This window comes from Vicia villosa, linkage group LG3, assembly GCF_029867415.1.
Source record: "Vicia villosa cultivar HV-30 ecotype Madison, WI linkage group LG3, Vvil1.0, whole genome shotgun sequence".
NCBI classification, from domain to species: domain Eukaryota; kingdom Viridiplantae; phylum Streptophyta; class Magnoliopsida; order Fabales; family Fabaceae; genus Vicia; species Vicia villosa.
In genome coordinates, this window is record NC_081182.1 from 10,164,723 (window position 1) to 10,182,273 (window position 17,551).

The 17,551-nt window shown below is 30.8% G+C and overlaps 1 protein-coding gene across 1 annotated transcript; it reads right to left on the minus strand.

Moving 5' to 3' along the window:
- Window positions 1-1,924: 1,924 nt before the first annotated feature.
- Window positions 1,925-4,811, minus strand: LOC131654886 (uncharacterized). Its single transcript, XM_058924807.1, has 6 exons — window positions 4,414-4,811; window positions 4,191-4,325; window positions 4,015-4,090; window positions 3,064-3,158; window positions 2,477-2,644; window positions 1,925-2,359 (listed from the first exon to the last, which is right to left on the minus strand). Exons 1-6 carry the CDS (start codon window positions 4,745-4,747, stop codon window positions 2,211-2,213), a joined length of 957 nt encoding a protein of 318 aa, XP_058780790.1. The 5' UTR covers window positions 4,748-4,811; the 3' UTR covers window positions 1,925-2,210.
- Between the last annotated feature and the right edge of the window lie 12,740 nt (window positions 4,812-17,551).

A 17,551-nucleotide genomic window follows, 5' to 3' on the forward strand; every position in this document is an offset into this window, starting at 1 on the left:
GCATCTTCCCATTTTAAATATTCGTAATTTTGAATTTATTAAAATAATTGAATAAAAATGGAATAAAGTAAACCCTTAATTTTCTATCAATTAAGTTTTTTTCCAACTTATAAAAAAAATTGTATTATTTAAAAAGAATAATAATTAGGATGATTTGTTTGTTATGCTATTTTGATGGACTTTATAGTTAGTTTTTATGTAGAACAAATCTTTCCTCATGTGATAAAATTTGTATTGATTTTATTCTTTGTTTTATTTCTTATGGTTTTTCCTTACACTTATATCTTTAAAAAAATTATTTATTTATAAATAATAACATGTTTACATTAATACAAATTATATGAAAATATAAAAGAAGACGTTAAAAGTAGTGCACTGACATTATAAAATAGTTTTACACTGTCATTTAATAAAAATTCATCAATTAGTCATGTTATACAACTAACTTAAAAATATCAGGATAACTTATATGATACATAATAGTGATTGGTTGACAAAAGACATATTATTTTTTCTCATAAAAGAAAGATTATTTGTAGAGATTGTATTACTATAAATTAATAATTTTTACTTATTTAATTTGTTATACTTATTCCATTTTCCTTTTTACTCGATTTTTTTTCATTTAAATCTTAAGAATTAGATGTATTGCTAGATTTATAGTTAACGTATAAAGTTAATATATAAAGTCAATCTAATGGTTAAAGTTAATGAGTATTATTTTTCTCTCTCCACATTTAATTACTTATTAATTTTAACCATTAAATTGAAAAGAATTAATGGTCATACTGAGGAGTAAGTCTTGATAACTTACGTTTGGAATAACCCTTCTCATATATATATATATATATATATATATATATATATATATATATATATATATATATATATATATATATATATATATATATATATATATATATTTGACACAACTCTAAACTCATATATTTTAGATTTTAGTTCATAGTTTATTAAAAATAAATTAATTTGTATAAATTTGTATAAATAATATAATCAAGATTAATATTAAAAAATTAAATTTAATTAAAAAATATTATTATATATAATTTGGGCCGGCCCGAATAACGTAACCCGTAAAAAGCCGGGTTTGGACAACTAAATTATAGTCCATTTAAATTCTAGGTTTTTTGGCCCGAGTCCGTCACAGCCCAAAACAGACCGGGTAGTCCATTTTGCCTTAATTAGAAATTTAAGAAGAGACATTTTTTGAGATGTCTTTCTCTATAACATATGTTCCTATTTATATAAATAAAGATTTATTTTAGACCACACAAATTTGTCGGTACAATCAAAACCCTTCAAATATATCGGCAAAACCTAGATCGTTGAAAAATTTTAAATGAGTAAACTACCAGAGATTTGGTATTTAGTGATAAATTTGAAATTTTCAATAAATTTCCAATAGTTTACAAATACAATAAATTTCAAATAAACTACCAAAAATTTTGTTTAAAGAATTAAAGAATTTCGCCAAGAGTAATTTTTCAAAATAATGAAATATAGGGGGTGCGGGGATTAATTTGGAGAGGGGACTAGCAAGAAAATTCTCTGGGAGTAGAGGCAACTAATACCACACCTTATATGCCAAGAAAGGCCAAAGTTCAAATGTTATGTATATATAGCCTGTGATGTCGCAATGATTCAACGCTCAACAAGACATTATTTCTAAAATTAAATAAAAAAAATCAAAATTCATTTTCGTCCTTTACCATGAAGAGGCATTCCTTATTTGTGTCTTCTCATTTCTTTCTATCTCCCTCTATATAAAAAATAGTATATAACTTATCACTAGTGATTTATCACCTGGATCAGCATTGTCCTTAAAATTCCTACACGATTCACAACAAATGTCAACTTTTCCAGTCTTGTACTCATATAAGTATAACATACTGAGAGAGAGAGATTATTGAGCTCAATCTATAGTGGAGAGATTTTTTATTGAATAGTATATACCCTAGACTTTTCTTGTATCCAACCCTGCCGTTGAAAAACAAAAGTATGATTATACAGATACGTGGATTTTACATATCCCCAATACAACCACAAGAAAAATAATAGAACAAAACTTGTTTTGCTTACAAAGACCAAACATGGTAGAAGCAAATTATTTCATTTATCGTTTCCTCGTATTTCCTTGTCTATAAGTTGAAACTCACTTAGAAATATTCTACCTATGTATACTCACTCATTCAGGAAGCCTGTCCTACTGCATGTTCCATCTCAGAAAACCATTTTCCAATCCTTGTATGCTCTACCATATCTCGACCTGACTTGAGGTGGCGGATAGGTCTCAGAACACCAAAGACTGCAAGATCTGCTAAATTAGGTTCCAAATCACCTGCCAAAATTCACAAATATAAGCAACTCCGAGGTTTGAGCTTTTATGGTAGCATAGATAACTAACATTTATTCTAGCATATTTCAAGCTCAATTATGCTCATGGAACTTGACATACCAAGAAATTTTCGGCCCTTCAAAGCATCAACCCATTGTTCAGCAGCTCCATACAATGCTTCACGCTCATCAGTGATATTGTGTCTCTTCTTCAATTTCTTCGACACGAAATACATGGCAGCAGCCCCACCATACTTTGCCACTAACCTCTCATATAAACTGAAATTGCCTGCGTATTTAGAGGAAGAAATTAAAAAATTCTTTACACTCAATAACATACTAGAGTTAGTCTAACAAACAGAAAATGAGAAAAATAAAAGGACGCGGCCGACAATGAAGCGGAATGATAAAAAGTAATCACACTTGTAATGATTGATAAATCTTGCTTTGCAAAAGCCTAAACTAACGTAGTGTTACTTTTCAAGGTGAGTGCGAAACGGAAGAACATAAAGTGAGGTGCACGTTATTCTGCGGGGCATTGAAAGGAAATACCACTCTCTCTATCGGTATCCTTTTAAAACATACCTCTCCCTCTACTGGTATCCTTTTTAAAAAATGGCTTAGTTGAACAGGGCTTACTTAAGTTTGAACCAAGCAAACCAGAATGGCAACTGTTCACAACAGATACATCTGTAGTCAAAACCTTACCTTTAGTGGTGATATAATCAAATGATTCAAGAGCTTCAGAAACAGTTCGATATATGTTTGGCGACAAAACATGCACCAAGTGATTATCCACCCACCTACAAAACAAGTCAGAGCATAGCCCTAGTGTCATGAATCAAGGCCAAAGCCATATGAACTTAACCTTACATCTACTATTACAAGAAGGAAGTACAGCTAATATTGACAACAAAAAAAAACAAGACTCCTAAAAATGGCAGCAATATCCATGGTTTCAAATAGCAGTCTGCCACTACCTTGTAGCTGCAAGTTGTGGCCATGTCAGTTGTATTTACCCACAACTCTACAATCGTAACATAACCACAACCGCAATTTAAAACATTGGCAGTGGTGCAAGAGCAATTATATTTTAACCAAAGAATATAGCTTTTTTCCTAGTGGTAAGCAACAGAGTAGTTTCAAATCAGAGTAGTCATTCCCGGATAGCGGCGCGGAGCGGAGCGGCCGACCCAAAAGTGGGATAATGTATGGCAGGATGACCACTCTATTTGATCATTTTTTGAACAAATTACATATAATAATTATAAACATATATTTAATGTAAAATTAAACAAATAACTCAACTCATAAAATATTCATAAATCAAAGCAACTCTTGAAGTGCATAAATGACTATGAGGGAAGGTTAAGGTTGAGTCTCATTTCAAATTTGATTGAAAAATCCAAAATTACCCTTAAAACGTTCTAAATTTAAAGGATAATTTCGGTTTTTAGAGGGAAAAGGATATTCGGTCAGAAACCGCTCCGGCCCGGGATCCGCTCTGCTCCGCTATCCCACTATTTACCCTATAGTGGCCACTATAATGTTCTGCACCGCTAAGGCTCTTCTCATAGTGGAAGGCCACCACTATAGTGGGATAGTGCCGATATTAACTATTCCGGTTCAAATAAACAAGAAATGATTAGAAAAACCTACCCGCGCCACTTCTTCTCTTCATCTGCGTTTAGGTCATAATCTGGATGTATCCTTTTGACCAATTTATCAATTATATCTAACAAGAGGCAAATTCACATTTTAGAACAACATTCTATACACATGAACAATACACAGTATACCACAAATGGAAGTATCAATAAAACAATTATATGAACCTGAAGAATCAACCAATTGTTCTCCATCAACAGTGACAATAGGCACCTTTTTGTAATCAGACCACTTGATCTCTTTCTTGTTCATCGGATTAACTTCCACCACTTTGTACTTAATATCATAATAATCTAGAAAAGCTGAAGGAACCAAAAACACAAGAAATTAAGAAATTCATAGCACAAAGATTAGAAATTCAAGGATGAATAATTTGAACAAAAAATTCACCTTTAACCTTGTTGCAGAAGGGACAAGCTTCATACTGAAAGAGAACAACTTCTTTGGGATTGAAGCGATTTTCTTCTGAGCTTTTCACCTTGAGATCTTGCTGCGCGAGAGACGTGGCGGTAGAAGAACTGTAATACCTGAACTCTATGGTGTTGCTTCGAGGAACTAGGGTAGTTGATAGGTCGGGGCGATCAACGAGATTCCGAAGGTTGGAAGAAGTCCAGCATGGTGTGACATATGGAGCTGCTCGCGGTGGTCGGAGAAGAGTGGTTGCGGCGGTGGAGTTGGCTTTTAACGCTCTGGCGATGGATATCGCTCCGTTGAGACCTCTCATCGTTGATTTCTTGGTGGTGGAAATGGTTCCAGCAGGGTTTAGGGTTTTGTCCTTTTTAATTTTTTGAAAATAATATACTCCATTTTAAATTTTTAATCTTATTTGAGTAACGAATGTATCTGATTTGTATGGTAGACTAGATACATTCATTATTCAATGAATTAAAAAATGAATCTTTGCTTATCAATAAGGCCGGAGTAGTAGGTTTGTTTTTTATTTTTTTCTTTCTCATCGAGTTTTTATTTTTATTTTTAAGGCCATTATTTTTAATGCTCATGTATTCCGGTGAAAAATAAAAAATGCTTCTAGAATTTATAGATATATCTCATTCCACACTTCATCTATTTGTAAGAATGTCACACTTTTATTTTGACAAAAACTAATACAGAAATGCATCTCCGTATAACTTAAGAAAATATACATTCATATAGGATTTGAGTCAAATATGCGTCAGATCTTTCTCCTTCTTTATTTCGAGCAAAATCACTTCTCAATTATTTTTCACGTTTCTAATACTCCAAGTGCTTTAACAATCCAAATGTTTGTTTAACTTCATTCAATCCAAATGGTTTATCAATTACTTTTCAAGATTCATTCAATCTAAGTGTTAAAACTTCAACTACAAATTTAGTAAGTTTTTCAATCCAAATGTTTTTTTACTCTTCATTAATTACAAAATAGGTACATTAGTTTGTGTAAGAAATATTACTATATAGATAGTTAAACTCATTGTTAGGAAGTTTATTGAGCCATGTGTTTTGTGGTGTATTTCATTTTCCCTGTGTTTCTACCACTTTTGCATTTTCTGTATTTCAAAAAATTACAAAAGTGAACTTTCATATTCTTTCTGAATTTGATTATTTTAGAAATATGGAAGTGCACTTTCATATTATGTCAGCATTGTTTGTATTTGATAACTTTCATTTGAGTTTGATTTTTTCTACTCTGTCTGGTTTATTAATATGTAACATGGCTGACAACCAAGAACGATTGAGGGATGGTAGACTATCATAACATGCATCAGTTTATAGGGAGAAAGTCCAATCCTCTCAACCACAAATTGATGTCAATTCATTTGATATGAAAACATCCACTTATAGGGTTCAGGTTTCTCTAGCTTCATCTTCCTAGAGGCATGTGTCACATGTTGTTGCTCCAGAAGCCCCACCAATCCAGATTGATGCACATGTTGTTGATGTTGTCGTTCCTGAAGAATTTGAAAGAGGACTCTATGACACTTCACTACTCCATTTGTATGCAAACCATGTTATTAGGCACGTGTGAGACTGAGAGATAATATTTATCTGCATTTATTCTTTGAAACACATGTGTTACAATTTGAACTTTTTGACGATGATGTATTTTTTTTAGTACCGTGATGCTTTAAAGTGCATCAACTATGGTAGGAAGATTGGGAGGCTACAACATCCCGAGGAGCAATGGTTTCATGATACCATGTAGTTATCTAGGTTGCGAAATTTATGCATGACCGATTATATTGTTATTAACCATGGTATCTTGTCATCTTTCATAGAGAGATGACACTCAAAGACGGCATATTTTCATCTTTTACACAATGAGATGCCATCACATTGGATGATGTGTCATCCCTGGTACATCTTCTGAGAAGGGGAATATTATTAGACCACTTTAAAATGACCAGACTTAAAGCATTGGAGATAATGGTGACCTATTTTAGAGATGATTCAGAGGATGCCATAAAGGAGCTAAAAGACATCAGAGGATGTGTCATACTAGATTTACATTTTTGGAGACCACATGGCAGCAACAGTGGAGGCCGGTGGTGATGATGCACAAGTTATGCATCATAGAGCATATCCAGTGAGGTCATACCTCATGTATCTAGTTAACATGCCCATATTAATGGACATAAATGTTTATTACGTCGATGTGGTTTACCTTAGATACTTTATTGACTTCGAGCTGATTCATGAGTACAATTAGGGGGTCACTTGTTTGATTTACCAGCACTCAAAGTTAGTTGAAAGTTATCTTTGGAAGACCAGATAGATCACAATAATTTGCATGATATTTATGGTAATATATTGACACCTTTATTGTTAATGTACCATTTTCATAACACTTGTGCTACACCATTATTAAAATTTCATCTATGCCATTTTTATGCATGGATCCTCCAACATTTTCCACGCACCTCCGGCTAGTCATATGTTGATGACTACTCTGAGGATCAGCCACATGCTTGCGCATTTATCTAACTCATAGGGAATTAGGCAACTGAGCCCTTTAGAGTGTTTCGTGACTGCACTACATCAGATGATATATGCTATGTAACACCCTAATTCCCGACTCAATATAAAATAAGAAAATTCAGTATTAAACTCAACCAATTAGAATGTCACACATGATCCATCAATCATAAAAACCAAAGCAAAGTATTATTTGTGAAATACGCAGCAGAACAACAAAAAAGTTTGACATCAAAGTCTCATTAATTGCAGAATAATCAAAATTGGGTTAACAACTTCAACTAACATAAACACGTAATAAGAAACAAAAGAACAGGTCGTCTACAATGTTACATGTCAGAGCGACTCCACTAAAGACTCAAACGAATAAGTAACTAAGGAGGCGTTGAATTTGTCCTCTACCTCAAGTAGTTACTCTTTAACCTGATCGTCTGTACCCCATAGGAGCACATACACCACAATAAACAAAAGGGGTGGGAATATACTCAAAATATGTTATCAGTGTAAAAGAAACGAAGAAGAAATTACAAAAGAAATAGGAAACTTGTCTCGCTTATACATCAAAGCATAACTATTTATTACATATTACATTTGTAATATGCATATAGCACATTACCCATTTGAATAACCAAAAGGCTTTTTCTCTTAAGGAAAAGGAAATTTGTCTAATATAAGACGATGATTAAGGTATTATATATACTTGATCTTATATGAATAACTAACTTAACAAAATCCTAACCAACATAACAAACTTAACAACTAACTAATTAATATTCTAATACCTCTTCCCCCATCCACTCATAAGTTTAAGAGTATAAAGTATGTACTCCAAGCTTACGCAAATTGTTGTTAAAGGGATGCAAGTCCAAGGGATTGACGAATATATCAAACACCTTTTGTGATAAGGAGACATCCAACAAATAAAAGGGACTTGTTGAAGTTTTTTCATGAACAAGTGACAATCCAGGTCGATGTGCTTGATGTTTTCATGGAAGGAAGAATTATTTGTAATGTGTCTAATAGAGATGTTATGACAATAAAGTAGGTCTAGTTCAGTGAAGGAAATATGTAAATATTTGTTAATATGTGTAAGCCATTGAGCTCATAAAATATGGAAGCCATGTCTCATTTAACCTTTTCATAGAGTCTAAGATTAAATTGGTTGTTGTCGCTTATCTGGGTGAATTGAGTCCCCTTTTAAGCCTGTAGTCTTCTCTTGAGAGTTTTTTTATAAGTTTTATTTTAGGCTAAGTTTTTGTACGCTTAATCCGCTTAGGGTGTCTTTGTTGGGAAAAAACAAAACATGGCATAGAAAAAAGAGGAAAAGAATAACAACACAAGGACATAACGTGGAAACTCTAAAACCGGAGAAAAAACCACGACCGTTGTCAATAGATAACCAGAGAATAACATTATGTGAAATTTGTTACAACACATAATATACCCTCAACTAATCCAGGTCCCTAATACATCCACACCCTTCAAAACAAATTTTTAACTACATCTCACAACATTCTAATACAAGAACATAAGAGAACATAGAAAGTCAAATACAAGTTTAAAGTGTTTTTGACTGATGCATCTTGGAGTGAAGAACTTGAATCCTATATATATCCTTGAACTCCCTCCTCCTTCACAAAACTAAGCAATGTGATACTTTCAAAAAACTTGTATTATATATATATATATATATATATATATATATATATATATATATATATATATATATATATATAGCATTTGACTCCCTCATCCGTTACAAAACTAAGCAATGTGAGACTCCTTCAACATATATATTTTTATCCAAACTCAACAGTCTTGTGAGTTGTGTGATGTAGATATAGTTTGTTTCCCATCTCTTTGTGACCTGTGGGATGACCTATAAATGATGGTATATGATATTTTGTTGGGTAGGTTTGTATTTTATTCTTCCTAATAATCTTCTGCAACTTTGTGAAGTATTTTTATCTCTTATTGGATCTCTTAAGTTAAGATGTGGGTTCCTTATGGTTTGTCAAACACTAGTTTAGTCTCTTTGGAAGTCTAAAAATGATTTGGTTTTTTGTAGCTACTCCTATAAACGTGAAGGTCTTGAAAGACATGTGCAATGCTCTTGCTTGGAAATGGTACCTTTGGAAATCTTCAAACATATCTTGCCCCTTTCTCTAGTTGGCTTGTAAATCCTATCATGTGTATGAGCAAATAGTAGATGGAGTGATTTTGGTATGTTTTTCGGGTCTTAAATAGCATATTCTCTCTTTCGGATTTTCTTTTTGGTTTTTTGTGTAGATACTAATAACAAACCCGTGCATACGCACGGGTTCCGTTCAGTTACGCGAATTTGGATAAATCATTTATTTTAAATAAAAATGTTAAAAAAGAAAAAAATTAGAAAAATAATTGATTATTTCATATATAAAAATATTTAGATGAATAATAGATTTTTTCCCGTATACCAATTTTGGATTAAAAATATTTAATCATAAATACCATTTCTCGTATACAAAAATATTTAAATCAATAATAGATTTTTTCTCCGTATAAAGACTTCATTTTTGTTTAGGTATCATTTACAAAAATATTTGGATCAATAGTAAATTTCCTATATAATAATATTTAGATCAATAATAAATTTTTTCCCGTATACCATTTTTAAATAAAAAATATTTGGGTCATAAATACCATTTTTCGTAAATAATAGATTTTTTTTCCGTATACAAATATTATTTTTTTAGGTATCATTTACAAAAATATTCAGATCAATATTAAATTTTCGTATATTAAAATATTTATATCAATAATATATTTTTTCCCGTATACCATTTTTTGATCAAAAATATTTGATCATAAATACAATTTCTCGTATATAAAAATATTTAGGTCAATAATAGATTTTTTCCCGTATATAGACTTCATTTTTGTTTATGTATCATTTACAAAAATAAGGGTATTTTGGACTTTTCCGCAACTATTAATTAACTTATATTATAGATTGATAGATTTTTTTTGGAAGAAAGAAGTGAGAAAGTGATGAAAGAGAAAAAAAATAGAGAATAGAGAGAGATTTGATAAGTTTGATAAAATATAAGAATTGTATTATTTTAATAATAAAATTAAGAACTTTATGGTACAAAGACCAAAAAACCACAATTTTAATATGGTAGCAAAAAATCAAATAAGGATATTTTCGACTTTTTCACAACCATTAATTTTCTTATATTATAGATTGATAGATTTTTTTTGGAAGAAATAAGTGAGAAAGAGAAAAAAATAGAGAATAGAGAGAGATTGATAAAATATAAGAATTGTATTATTTTAATAATAAAATTAAGAACTTTATGGTACAAAGACCAAAAAACCACAATTTTAATATGGTGACAAAAAATCAAATAAGGGTATTTTGGGCTTTTCCACAACCATTACTTTTGTTATATTATAGATTATAGATTGATAATTTTTTTTGGAAGAAAGAAGTGAGAAAGTGATGAAAGAGAAAAAAATAGAGAATAGAGAGAGATTTGATAAGTTTGATAAAATAGTAGAATTATATTATTTTAATAATAAAATTAAGAACTTTATAGTACAAAGACCAAAAAACCACAATTTTAATGTGGTGGAAAAAATCAAATAAGAGTATTTTGGACTTTTCCACAACCATTAATTTTCTTATATTATAGATTATAGATTGATAGATTTTTTTTTGGAAGAAAGAAGTGAGAAAGTAATGAAAGAGAAAAAAATAGAGAATAGAGAGAGATTTGATAAGTTTGATAAAATATAAGAGTTGTATTATTTTAATAATTAAATTAAGAACTTTATGGTACAAAGACCAAAACACCACAGTTTTAATATGGTGGCAAAAAATCAAATAAGGGTATTTTGTACTTTTCCGCAACTAGTAATTTTTTTATATTATAGATTGATAGATGGAAAGATTTTTTTTTTTGGAAGAAAGAAGTGAGAAAGTGATGAAAGAGAAAAAAATAGAGAATAGAGAGAGATCTGATAAGTTTGATAAAATATAAGAGTTGTATTATTTTATTAATAAAACTAAGAACTTTATGGTACAAAGACCAAAAAATCACAATTTTAATGTGGTGGCATAAAATCAAATAAGGGTATTTTGGACTTTTTCACAACAATTAATTTTCTTATATTATAGATTGATAGATTTTTTTTTTGGAAGAAAGTGAGAAAGATATGAAAGAGATAAAAAATAGAGAATAGAGAGAGATTTGATAAGTTTGATAAAATATAAGAGTTGTATTATTTTAATAATAACATTAAGAACTTTCTGGTACAAAGACAAAAAAAACCACAATTTTAATGTGGTGGCAAAAAGTCAAATAAAGGTATTTTGGACTTTTCCACAACCATTAATTTTCTTATATTATAGATGGCTATTAAATAGCCCTACATCAAGAGAATAGAAAACCATCCACGTTTACATCAGCTCCTAAAGACGTGGGATACTAAATTGAATAATAACAAAATTAACAATAAACCAATTGAATATGTCCTTTATCCTCAAAAAAGAACGATCTTATTTTTGAAAAGGAGAGAAAACAAAAGTGTGTTATGTTTACCTTTTTTTCTTGGAACAAATATTTTTCAACTTTTTTTTGTTGGAAGACAGTTGTGTGGTTGCAATCCCCGATCATTACAAGGCCATAATCCATGAATACTTACGTTGTCCTATTTTGGTTCAAGTAAACACGGCCGTTTAGTATGGTGACAGATTGTCGGAGACCAGATCATTGACAAAACGAGTTTGTCAAAGGCTTTCACAGATACAGATTGAAATACTAAAATCACAAAGCAAATTACTAAGGAAGAAACCATATTCTGAGTTTGGAATTGTTATGGGATGAGAAATCATGTAGGGTTCTTGTCTTGGTTCGCAGTGCGTAGGAAAGCTTTGAGATTATCCATGGAATTTCGTTTCGGAAGTAAAGGAGACATCAGAGACGAAATGGAAGTAACTTGTAGGGTTTTGTTCAGAGTTTTGGAGGTAGCTAGGGTTTAAGTCTACCCCTTTTCGGTTTTCATTCTCCTATATTTTTTGGATACATCATTTATTTTAAATAATAATGTTAAAAAAGAAAAAAAATTAGATAAATAATTGATTATTTCATATATATATAAATATTTAGATCAATAATAGATTTTTTCCCGTATACAGACTTCATTTTTGTTTAGGTATCATTTACAAAAATATTTGGATCAATAGTAAATTTCATATATAATAATATTTAGATCAATAATAAATTTTTTCCCGTATACCATTTTTAAATAAAAAATATTTGGGTCATAAATACCGTTTTTTTTTGTAAATAATAGATTTTTTTTTCCGTATACAAATATTATTTTTGTTTAGGTATCATTTACAAAAATATTCGGATCAATATTAAATTTTCATATATTAAAATATTTAGATCAATAATATATTTTTTTCCGTATACCATTTTTTGATCAAAAGTATTTGATCAAATACAATTTCTCGCATATAAAAATATTTAGGTTAATAATAGATTTTTTCCCGTATACAGACTTCATTTTTGTTTAGGTATCATTTACAAAAATAAGGGTATTTTGGACTTTTCCACAACCATTAATTTTTTTATATTATAGACTGATAGATTTTTTTTGGAAGAAATAAGTGACAAAGTGATGAAAGAGAAAAAAAATAGAGAATAGAGAGAGAGATTTGATAAGTTTGATAAAATATAAGAATTATATTATTTTAATAATAAAATTAAGAACTTTATAGTACAAAGAGCAAAAAACCACAATTTTAATATGGTGGCAAAAAATCAAATAAGGGTATTTTTGGACTTTTCCACAACCATTAATTTTGTTATATTATAGATTATAGATTGATAGATTTTTTTTTTTATGAAAGAGAAAAAAATAGAGAATAGAGAGAGATTTGATTAGTTTTATAAAATATAAGAGTTGTATTATTTTAATAATAAAATTAAGAACTTTAAGGTACAAAACCAAAAAACCACAATTTTAATGTGGTGGCTGAAAATTAAATTAGGATATTTTGGACTTTTTCACAACAATTAATTTTTTTATATTATAGATTGATAGATTTTTTTTTGGAAGAAAGAAGTGAGAAAGTGATAAAAGAGATTAAAAATAGAGAATAGAGAGAGATTTGATAAGTTTGATAAAATATAAGAGTTGTATTATTTTAATAATAACATTAAGAACTTTATGGTACAAAGACAAAAAAACAACAATTTTAATGTGGTGGCAAAAAGTCAAATAAAGGTATTTTGGACTTTTCCACAACCATTAATTTTCTTATATTACAGATGGCTATTAAATAGCCCTACATCAAGAGAATAGAAAACCATCCACGTTTACATCAGCTCCTAAAGACGTGGGATACTAAATTGAATAATAACAAAATTAACAATAAACCAATTGAATAGGTCATTTATCCTCTAAACAGAACGATCTTATTTTTGAAAACGAGAGAAAGCAAAAGTGTCTTATGTTTACCTTTTTTCCATGGAACAAATATTTTTTTTGAAAAGGAGAGAAAGCAAAAGTGTCTTATGTTTACCTTTTTTCCATGGAACAAATATTTTTCAACTTTTTTTTTGTTGGAAGACAGTTGTGTGGTTGCAATCCCCGATCATTATAAGGCCATAATCCATGAATACTTACGCTGTCCTCTTTTGGTTCATGTAAACACGGCCGTTCAGTATGGTGACAGATTGTCGGAGACCAGATCATTGACAAAACGAGTTTGTCAAAGGCTTTCACAGATACAGATTGAAATACTAAAATCACAAAGCAAAATACTAAGGAAGAAACTATATTCTGAGTTTGGAATTGTGATGGGATGAGAAATCATGTAGGTTCTTGTCTTGGTTCGTAGTGCATAGGAAAGCTTTGAGATTATCCATGGAATTTCGTTTTGGAAGTAAAGGAGACATCAGAGACGAAATGGAAGTAACAAGTAGGGTTTCGTTCAGAGTTTTGGAGGTAGCTAGGGTTTAAAACTACCCCTTTTCGGTTTTCATTCTCCTATATTTTTTGGATACATCATTTATTTTAAATAAAAATGTTAAAAAAGAAAAAAAAATTAGATAAATAATTGATTATTTCATATATATAAAAATATTTAGATCAATAATAGATTTTTTCCCGTATATAGACTTCATTTTTGTTTAGGTATCTTTTACAAAAATATTTGGATCAATAGTAAATTTCATATATAATAATATTTAGATCAATAATAAATTTTTTCCCGTATACCATTTTTAAATAAAAAATATTTGGGTCATAAATACCGGTTTTTTGTAAATAATAGATTATTTTTCCGTATACAAATATTATTTTTGTTTTGGTATCATTTACAAAAATATTCGGATCAATAATAAATTTTCATATATTAAAATATTTAGATCAATAATATATTTTTTCTCGTATACCATTTTTTGATCAAAAATATTTGATCATAAATACAATTTCTCATATATAAAAATATTTAGGTCAATAATAGATTTTTTCCCGTATACAGACTTCATTTTTGTTTAGGTATCATTTACAAAAATAAGGGTATTTTGGACTTTTCCACAATCATTAATTTTCTTATATTATAGATTGATAGATTTTTTTTGGAAGAAAGAAGTGACAAAGTGATGAAAAAGAAAAAAATAGAGAATAGAGAGAGATTTGATGAGTTTGATAAAATATAGGCAAAATACTCTTTTTGGTCCTTTATGTTAACCTCGAGGTTCATTTTGGTCCCTTAACTTCAAAAAGTGTCATATTGGTCTCTTAACTTTTCAAAAGGTGTCATTTTAGTCCTTTTGTCACATTAGCGACGGAAAAACTCAAAAATCGGTCGCTAAATCAGTCGCTAATATGACAAAAAGGACTAAAATGACACCTTTTGAAGAGTTAAGGAACCAATATGATACTTTTTGAAGTTAAGGGACCAAAATGAACCCCGAGGTTAACATAAAGGACCAACAAGAGTATTTTGCCTAAAATATAAGAATTGTATTATTTTAATAATAAAATTAAGAACTTTATGGTACAAAGACCAAAAAACCACAATTTTAATATGGTGGCAAAAAATCAAATAAGGGTATTTTGGACTTTTCCACAACCATTAATTTTGTTATATTATAGATTGATAGATTTTTTTTATGGAAGAAAGAAGTGAGAAAGTGAGGAAAGATAGAGAATAGAGAGAGAGATTTGATAAGTTTGATAAAATATAAGAGTTGTATTATTTTAATAATAACATTAAGAACTTTATGATACAAACACAAAAAAAACACAATTTTAATATGGTGGCAAAAAGTCAAATAAAGGTATTTTGGACTTTTCCACAACCATTAATTTTCTTATATTATAGATGGCTATTAAATAGCCCTACATCAAGAGAATAGAAAACCATCCATTTTTACATTTGCTCCTAAAGACGTGGGATACTAAATTGAATAATAACAAAATTAACAATAAACCAATTGAATAGGTCATTTATCCTCTAAACAGAGCGATCTTATTTTTGAAAAGGAGAGAAAGCAAAAGTGTCTTATGTTTACCTTTTTTCCATGGAACAAATATTTTTCAACTTTTTTTTGTTGGAAGACAGTTGTGTGGTTGCAATCCCCGATCATTATAAGGCCATAATCCATGAATACTTACGTTGTCCTCTTTTGGTTCATGTAAACACGGTCGTTCAGTATGGTGACAGATTGTCGGAGACCAGATCATTGACAAAACGAGTTTGTCAAAGGCTTTCACAGATACAGATTGAAATACTAAAATCACAAAGCAAAATACTAAGGAAGAAATCATATTCTGAGTTTGGAATTGTGATGGGATGAGAAATCATGTAGGGTTCTTGTCTTGGTTCGTAGTGCATAGGAAAGCTTTGAGATTATCCATGGAATTTCGTTTTGGAAGTAAAGGAGACATCAGAGACGAAATGGAAGTAACAGGTAGGGTTTCGTTTAGAGTTTTGGAGGTAGCTAGGGTTTAAGACTACCCTTTTTCTGTAACACCCCATACATAACTGACTAGTATATTATGCATGAAACGTTATAAATTGATATTGAGTACATACAAAAGCTAAAGTTATAGAAAGATCCATATAAAATACAACATGAAATCCTAATAAGAATTACAAAAGATGTGTCTTCAATGGATCTTGCACAGCGGAAAAAGAGATCTGACGAGGTCTTCGAGCCAACACCACTTCCAAGTCTTCAATCTGAACCTGCTACTGACCAAGCACTACTCAACTGCACCTGAAAAAATATAAGTTGATTGGGATGAGATTACTAAATCTCAGTGAGTCCTCCTATCCTATGGGTCCACTCGGATCTACAGGGTACATGCATCAAAACCGAATCCACCACTGATTCGGGGTTCATCCTCACATCTGGTACAAGTACGAAGAAAACAAGGAATCATCCACCATTGGACGATTAATGCAGATATGCAATTATATAAGAAACCAAGTATGCAAAACCCGCATCCATATACGAGGAATCCAGAAACGCGTTAATGCCTCGACTAGGTTATAAAAACACACCCTCGATGAATCACGCCCATGCCTCTTGTCAAGAGACTTGTACAAGCACACCGCAAGATGATTAGACGGGTTCGCACAAGCCTAAATGGGTGCGAGATGACCTTAGCCTAATTGGCGTCATTGTCCCATTAACCATCTTCACGCACATGTGTTAACGCCGAGTACAATACGCCATCTTGACACATGGGTCCATCGGGCGAAAGCCTAGTGATGTAGCCTACATGGCACCGCTAGAGATGGTTTACCTGTTATGCGTAGGCCTACTTGGCCGCACAACGCCATCATACCGAGCACGCAAGTGTGTTAACGCCAAGTGGGAAATGCCTCAAGACCCTCACAAGCACACTGCAACGGTAGCTCAGGTGTGAGCCCAGGATCACATGATCGGGGCTGTCCCATTGATCACAAAGCCTGGGATGTAACGCAACCTAGCCCCCTGATGTTGTAGAAAGTACAAGTCAAATGTAAGTATTTTATATTATCGTATCCACAGGGATTGGAGCGATATCAAAACCGTTCAACAGTTTCTATATCTCTAAGCATAAGTTTCAAGATTTGTTTGGTTTAAAGTTACGGAAAGGAAAAGTGCGTAAATAACGAAAGATAATTTCAGAGGAATAGACTTGTTGAGAATTGGTTTTCATCCACCGATTCAATATGTCAATCTTGGATCAGTTATACACAATCTATGCTTGTTTCATTATCATCACGTATTGCTCACAACAAGGTTCATGTCTAAACGTTTGTTGAGATTTCTACCTCATAGTTTAATCGACAATTTCTCAGCCTATTAAACGATACGGTAGCATTAAGTTTCAATACTTAAAGTGAGTATTAAACCTAAATCTATGTCTAGCATTTAGAGTTTAATAGATGTTATCTTGGATCAAGATTAGAATTGTATTTGTCAATATCAATTTAATCCATGAAATAAACGGTAAAACAAAGATAACAACGATAATGATTCAAACATAAATTATATATAATGCCATGATCAAAGAA